Source organism: Otolemur garnettii, unplaced genomic scaffold (assembly GCF_000181295.1).
Source record: "Otolemur garnettii isolate 467f Iridium unplaced genomic scaffold, OtoGar3 scaffold00052, whole genome shotgun sequence".
In the NCBI taxonomy this organism is placed as follows: domain Eukaryota; kingdom Metazoa; phylum Chordata; class Mammalia; order Primates; family Galagidae; genus Otolemur; species Otolemur garnettii.
The window spans coordinates 7,051,240-7,059,477 of NW_003852447.1; the positions used below are offsets into that span (position 1 = coordinate 7,051,240).

Below are 8,238 nucleotides of genomic sequence, written 5' to 3' on the forward strand. Positions count from 1 at the left end.
GCCAAAACAACAATGATGGCTGCAACCAAAAAATGGCCAGGCGTTGTGGCAGGCACCTGTGGTCCCAGCTGCTTGGGAGGCTGACGCAGGAGACTCGCTTGAGCCCAGGAGTTGGAGGTTGCTGTGAGCTGTGATGCCAGGGCACTCTGCCCAGGGGGACAGCTTGAGGCTCTGTCTCAGAAAAAAAAAAGAAATGCCTATTGGGTAATTGAGTGGGGCAGATGTGTAGAGGTCTAGAGTTCAAGAGAGTGGTCTGGACTAAAGATAATTTTTGAGTACATGTATTTGAGAGTTGTCAGCACAATCATTGGGATAATAAAATCACCCTACTTGAGTTTATGGAGCAGGAAGAGAACTAAAATTTGAGGAAGATGAGAGGAAATAGTCACAGAAGCGTAAGAAAAGTTTTTATAGAGAGGAAGAGGTCAGTGTGAAATATTGTAGATAAATTAAACAATATGGGGATAGAGTTCCCGGTGTTGAGATATAAATGCAAGGTAAGTAGGGAAAATGATAAAGAACGTCTGCGTAAGAAAAATATGGGGTTTGGTGCCTGTAGCTTAGCGTTAGGGGACTGGCCACATACATCAAGGCTGGTGGGTTCAAATCCAGCCCAGGCCTGCCTGACAAACAACAATGACAACTACAGCCAAAAAATTGCTGAGCATTGTGGCAGGCGCCTGTAGTCTTAGCTACTTGGGAGGCTGAGGCAAGAGAATCGCTTAAGCCCAATAAGTTTTTTTTTTTTTTTTTTGGATGCCAAGTCTCACTTTGTAGCCCTTGATAGAGTGCCATGGCGTTACAGTTTACAGCAACCTCCAGCTCTTGGGCTTAGGTGAGTCTCTTGCCTCAGCCTCCCGAGTAGCTGGGACTACAGGTGCTGCCACAATGCCCGGCTATTTTTTTGTTATTGTTGCAGTTCAGCCAGGGTCAGGTTTGAACCCGCCACCCTTGATACATGGGGCCAGCATCCTACTCACTGAGCCACAGGCACCGCCAAAGAGGTATGTTTTGGGTTGTTGTTTTGTTTGTTTGTTTTGTAGAGACAGAGTTCACTTTATCACCCATGGTAGAGTGCTGTGGCATCACACAGCTCACAGCAACCTCCAACTCCTGGGCTTAGGCGATTCCCTTGACTCAGCCTCCTGAGTAGCTGGGAGTACAGGTGCCCACCACAACACCTGGCTGTTTTTTTGTTGCAGTTTGGCTGGGGCTGGCTTTGAACCTGCCACCCTCGGTATATGGGGCCGGCACCCTGCCCACTGAGACTCAGGCGCCACCCAAGCCCAAGAGTTTGAGGTTGCTGTGAGCTGTGATGCCATGGCACTCTACCCAGGGCAACAGCTTGAGACTCTTGTCTCAAAAAAAAAAAAAAAAAAAAGAAAGAAAGAAAAATAGCTGACAGAAAGGTATAAGGTTAAGGAATACTATTTTTTTTTCCCTTAACTGAGACAGAGTCTTACTTTGTTGCCCTCAATAGAGTGCTGTGGCATCATAGCTCATATCAACCTCAAACTCTTGGGCTCAAGCAATTCTCTTGCCTCAGCCTCCCTAGTAGCTGGTACTACAGGTACCTGCTACAACACCCATCTATTTTTTCTATTTTAGCAGGCCAGGTTCAAACCTACCAGCCCCGGAGCCTGTGGCCAGCACCCTAACCACTGGTGGTGCCCAGCCGGAATACTATTTTTTTTTTGTTTTTTTGGTGGGGGCTGGGTTTGAACCCGCCACTTCTGGCATATGAGGCCAGCACCGTACCCTTTTGAGCCACAGGCACCACCCTGGAATACTATTTTTTTGAAGAGGAGACTCTAGCATGAGTTCATACTTACAGAGAAAAAAAGAAGGTAGAGATGGGATTGAAGTAAAAAGTAACAGAAGACTAGCCAGGCGCTGTGGTGGGTACCTATAGTCCCAGCTACCTGGGAGGCTGAGGCAAGAGAATCACTTAAGCCCAAGAGTTTGAGATTGCTGTGAGCTGTGACGCCATGGCACTCTACCCAGGGTGACAGCTTGAGACTCTGTCTCAAAAACAAAAGTATTAGAGGAAAGCAGAAGTACAATTTATAATAGATTTAGAAAGATTAACCTCTGTCAGTATGAGGGAAGAGCAGGAGTAAGGGTGGAAAGCAATAGGTGTAAGTTATACATTGGGCATTATGATGACCTTGCCTCTTTAATCACACACAGAAAAGAATGAGGCTAGAACAGTTACTGAGAGAAATTAAAAGAGTTGACCATGACAGCTGCATAAGGAATTTCTCCAAAACTTAGTAGCTTAAAACAGTAAGCATTTGTTATCTGACAGTTTCTATGGGTCAGAAATTCAGGAGCAGCTTGGCTAGGTGGTTCTGGCTAAAGGTCTCTCTGAAGTTATGTTAAGATGTTGGCCAGTGTCAGGTGCCGTGGTTCACACCTATATTCTCAATACTGTGGGAGAACTTCTTGAACCCAGGAGTTGAAGGCTGTGGTGAGCTATGAGCATTCCCCTATGCCCCAGACTGGGTGACAGTGTGAGACCCCATCCAGGGCTTCAGCTAGAGCAGTGGTCCTCAACCTATGGGTCATGACTCCTTTGTAACAATGAAAATATATCCTTCATATCAGATATTTACATTGCGATTTATAACAATAGCAAAATTACCATTATGAAGTAGCAACAAAAATAATTTTATGGTTGGAGGGTCACCACAACATGAGGAACTGTATTAAAGGTTTGAGGCATGGCTCGGTGCCTATAGCTCAACTGGCTAAGGCTCCAGCCACGTACATCTAAGGTGGTGGGTTCGAATCCCCAGCCCAGACCTGCCAAAACAACAATGACAGCTGCAACCAAAAAATAGCCGGGCGTTGTGGCGGGCGCCTGTGGTCCCAGCTACTTGGGAGGCGGAGGCAGGAGACTCACTTGAGCCCAGGAGTTGGAGGTTGCTGTGAACTATAATGCCACAGCACTCTGCCCAGGGGGACAGCTTGAGGCTCTGTCTCAAAAAAAAAAAAAAAAAAAGGGGTGGGGCATTAGGAGGCATTAGGAAGGTTGAGAACCACTGAGCTAGAGTATTCTTTTTTTTTTTTTTTTTTTTTGTGAAATAGAGTCTCACTTGTCGCCCTATATAGGGTGCTGTGACGTCAGCCTCCAACTCTTGGGCTAAAGTGATCCTTTTGCCTCAGTTTTTCTATTTTTAGTAGAGATGGGGTCTTGCTTTTTGCTCAGGCTGGTCTAGAACCTGTGAGCTCAAGCTGTCCACCCACGTTGGCCTCCCAGAGTGCTAGGATTACAGGCATGAGCTTCCATGCCCGGCCTATAGAATTCATTTTTAAGATTCATACTGCTACTGACAAGAGGCCTCAGTTCCTCACCGCAGAGGTTTCTGCATAGGGCTAATGCTAAGGGAACTTTGCATCTCTCCTGGGTGAAAGGGAGTGGGGGGAAGGAACTTTAGAAGAAACAGAAAGAGGAACCCAGGAGAACTTAACCTTACTGAGAATAAGACATGTTTACTAAACAGACCAGCTTACTGCCTTGCAGTTTCAAGTTGCTAAAAGTAACTAAAAATAACTTTGCTGTATGAAAAGCAGTATAGCCAAAATTCTGAGTTTCAGATCCTTACAGTGGAGGGAATAAGAGTACTCGACTCATGGGTTAAGTAGTTAATGTATAGAAAATGCCTGTAACAGTATACTCTCTGGAATCAAACATCAATCAAAATTCTGGTTAACAGTATACTCTCTGGAATCAAATGTCAATCAAAATTCTGAGTTTCAGATCCTTACAATGGAGAGAATAAGACTCGACTCATGGGTTAAGTAGTTAATGTATAGAAAGTGCCTGTAACAGTGCTGTCATGTTAACTTTAAATGGAATCGTGTATCCATTTTATCTTAAAATTATTCAGATGTCTTTTATAAAATAAGATTACATTCAGCTGGACACGAATGTCTCATGCCTGTAATCGTAGCAATTTGGGAGGCTGAGGTGGGTGGATTGCTTGAGCTCAGGACTTCTAGACCAGCCTGACCAGGAGGGAGACCCTGTCTCAAAAAAAAAAAAAAATAGCAGGATGTTGTGGCAGGTGACTATAGTCCTAGCTGCTTGGGAGGCTGAGGCAGGAGGATCACTTGAGCTCAAGAGTTTGAGGTTGCTGTGAGCAGTGATATCACTGCACTCTACCAAGGGGACTGAGGGAGACTCTGTCTCAAAAAATAAAATAAATATGCCTGTAGTTCCAGCTACTTGGGAGGCTGAGGCAAGAGAATTGCTTAAGCCCAAGAATTGGAAGTTGCTGTGAGCTGTCATGCCCCGGCACTCTACTGAGGGTGACATAGTGAGACTGAGTCTCAAAAAAAAAAAAAAAATTCCACGCATCTCTAAAATTTTGCTTTCTTTACCACAGGGTGTTCCAGGCTGGTGTCAGCTCAGATATTATTCCCTCAAGGCTGTCTCTGACCAAACAGTGCAGACTACCCTGGGTCAATTTCAGTGGTGTTTAAATATATTTCTATGCCTTATCACTAGCTGAAATTCTTTATTTGCTTCCCAGTTTATAGTGTATCTTCTCTGTAAGTGCCTAAAAGAGGGCTGGTACATATTTTTTTCTTAAATATTTGTTGAATGACTGTGACCAAAGCTGCTATATGTGTATACCATTTCTTCATAAGTAACAACTCATTCTTTTTTTTTTTTTTTTTTTAAGACACAGTCTCAAGCTATTGCCCTGGGTAGAGAGCTATGGCATCACAGCTCACAGCAACCTCAAACTCCTAGACTCAAGTGATTCTCCTGCCTCAGCCTCCCAATTAGCTGGGACCACAGGCACCTGCCACAATGCCTGGCCATTTTGTTGTTGTTGTTGCAGTTGTCATTGTTGTTCTTTAGCTGGCCTGAGCCAGACTTGAACCTGTTAGCCTCAGTGTATGTGACCCATGCCCTACTCACTGAGCTATGGGCACCTCCATAACAACCCATTCTTAAACAATTTAGTGAGTTGAATTTGCCACATCTTTCCTTTTTGAATAACATTGATTTTTCACACCAGGTTCATTAAAATTGTTTAATGAGAATATGGTATGGGAAAATGAAATTAGATCACTTCTGATAAAAAATTTCTTCTGCGGGTACCTGTAGTCTCAGCCACTCAGGAGGCTGAGGCAAAAGAATTACCTAAGCCCAAGAGTTTGAGGTTGCTGTGAGCTGTGACATCATGGCACTCTACCCAGGGCTATAAAGTGAGACTCTGTCTCTAAAAAAAAAAAATTTCTTCAAATGATTGTGGTCTACATAGCTGTTTTCAGTTTTTTTCTTACTATGGAATGGCATGTATAGAAAAAGTGCTAAGGAATTTTCACTGATACATTTATTATCAAAATACTTTAAACTTAAAGAATAAAACAGTTGTCCAAGCATTTCTGTATTGCCTCACTGTAAAAATTATAACATGATAGCTAATATATATTGAGTAGTGTAAGTAATATGCTATTCTGTTTTTCTTCTGAGTTCTGAATCTGAAATAATATGCTATTCTAAATTCTTTATATGGATTAAATCATTTACTTCTCATGATATTATCAATGTGAGTCTGTTATTTTCATATTATAGATGAGAAAACCAAAAATAGAGTTAGGTTTACAAGGTCACAGATCTAATAAATGTATATTGCTGGTAAATGTGCATGTGTATTTACTAATGTGTTTACTTTTGAAAACTATAAGTACTTTGGTAATTCTTGTCTCTAGAATTACTTACAATGCACATCTTACAATGTACATTTCCAGTGTTCAGTGTTTATTGACTGTATCTTTGTTATATACTTAAGAAAGTATTACTGGCTTGGCACCTGTAGCTCAAGTGGCTAAGGCACTAGCCACATACACTGGAGCTGGTGGGTTAGAATCCAGCCTGGGCCCACCAAACAACAATGACAACTACAACCTAAAAAGAGCCGGGCATTGTGACGGGTGCCTGTAGTTCCAGCTACTTTGGAGGCCGAGGCAAGAGAATTGCTTAAGCCCAATAGTTGGAGGTTGCCGTGAGCTGTGACGCCACGGCACTGTACCTAGGGCAACAGCTTGAGACGCTTATCTAAAAAAAAGAAAATGTTACTGCCAAATTGAAGACAGCTTCACACAGATATGTAAAGCAGTATATATAATGTTTCTAATAGATCATTTCTCTTTAGTTGATGGAACACAGCAAGAACTTGATGAAATCAGTCTACTTACTGCTATCACAGTATTCATTTTGTCTGCCAGTCCGGAAGTAACTATCATCCCATGCCTCCAGAAGCGTTGTATTGAGAAATTTAAGGCTACTCTTCAGATAAAAGATCCTATGGTAAGTGTCTTTTAGCAAAGAGGTATTTGTAATAGGAATATGTTTAGACTTTTGCAAAACTTTTCTAAGTGATTTTGTTGGCTCCAACAAGAAGTATCAGACACAATTTTTTTAATTTTTAGATTTGGGATTAATTTCTATTCCTGAAGTGACAAAGACAAATAATTTTATGGCCTTGTTCTTTGATCTCAAGGTTAGAGAAGATAGTGAGAAAAAGAGAAAATGTTAAAAAACACTAAATTTGAAGTGGGAACCTTAAAACTGATTTAGCTCTAGAACTTTATAAGGGGCTTTTATAAGATACTTTATAGTTTATTGAAAGGTTATTTTAAAATGAGAGGTTATTTCAAGATATGAACCAAAGGAAGCAGAGTCTAGGTTCTCTGTGAGCAACATGGCCTTTATTCACTCTCGTGCCAGAAGGCTGAGTTTGAAAAAGAAGTCAGCACATGGGTTAAGGCAGGGTAGGAATATAAGGGTTGAGGGAGTGGGTTTTTGTCACTCATTCCTTCCTGGGCAGGACTTGTGTACTCATTCTGTGTCCCTGCACTGGAGACACTATTTGGGTGGGTTCCCACAGTGGGCCCTATCCTTTATTACCGTGGATTCCTTTTTTTTTTTTTCTTTTTCAGACAGAGTCTCACTTTGTCACCCTCCGTAGAGTTCCATGGCATCATGTCATAGCTCACAGCAACCTCCAACTCTTAGGCCCAAGCAATTCTCTTGCCTTAGCCTCCCAAGTAGCTCCCACCCGCTACAGGTGCCCACCACAACACCCCGCTTAGAGACAGGGTCTCACTCTTGCTCAGACTGGTCTCAAACTCATAAGCTCAGGCAATCTACCCATGTTAGCCTCCCAGAATGCTAAGATTACAGGAGTGAGCCACTGTGTTGGGCCACAGTGGATTCCTTTAATTAAAAAAAAGAAAAACATGGAAGGAAGACTCCAGCACATGTCTTCAATAATATGATTGTGAGATAATAGATTTCATTCCAAAAATAATACATGCAAGTTGATCACATTCTTTTATGTCCCCTTTATTTGCTAGATTGATGTACTATTCTTTTATGTGCTACAAAATAAGTTTGTAGCTTCTGATCCCAAATTTTTCTACTCCTAAAAATAAAGATTTTTTTCTCAGAAAAAAACAATTATCAAAATATACAGGTGGATGCAAACAAGCTGTTGAACCATCAAGCCCACACCTGTTATCCTAGTACTGTGGGAGATTGAGGTGGGAGAATCCCTTGAGGCCAGGAATTCAGTACCAGCCTGGGCATCATAGCAAGACCCATCTCTACAAAAAGTAAAATAAAATATCCAGACATGGTGTCATGTACCTATAGTCTCAGATACTTGGGAGGCTGAGCAGAAGGATAGCTTGAACCCAGGAGTTTGAAATTGCAGTGAGCTGTGATCAGTCCCTTGTATTCTAGCCCCATCTATAGAGTGAAACTCTATCTCAAAAAAGCAAAACAAAAACCACACACAGTGGGCGGCATCTGTGGCTCAGTGAGTAGGGCGCTAGCCCTATGTACTGCGGGTGGTGGGTTCAAACTCAGCCCCAGCTGAACTGCAACAAAAAAATAGCTGGGCATTGTGGTGGGAGCCTGTAGTCCCAGCTGCCCAGGAGTTGGAGGTTGCTGTGAGCTGCTACGCCATGGCACTCTACTGAGGGCAATAAAATGAGACTCTGTCTCTAAAAAAAACACACACACAATTAACTCAATAAAATTATTTATATGCTTGATGTATAACTATCTCCTCTTTCTGTCCCATTCCTTGCCTGATGCCTACAGGAGCTTTGTGTGGCAGCCTCCAAGTGGTGGTGCTGAAGTATGATGACATACCATTACTGTGGTCCAAACATGGGTCCTTGAAACCTTCAGACCTTGATTTTTTTTTTTTT

The 8,238-nt window shown here is 42.4% G+C and overlaps 1 protein-coding gene across 1 annotated transcript in view; it reads left to right on the forward strand.

Moving 5' to 3' along the window:
• The window catches only part of HEATR5A (HEAT repeat containing 5A), a 113,233-nt gene that overhangs the window by 101,787 nt on the left and 3,208 nt on the right, over positions 1-8,238 (forward strand). Inside the window, exon 31 of the mRNA XM_023514397.1 lies at positions 6,111-6,328. Coding sequence (XP_023370165.1) covers positions 6,111-6,328 — 218 coding nt within the window. The remainder of the gene's footprint in view (positions 1-6,110; positions 6,329-8,238) is intronic.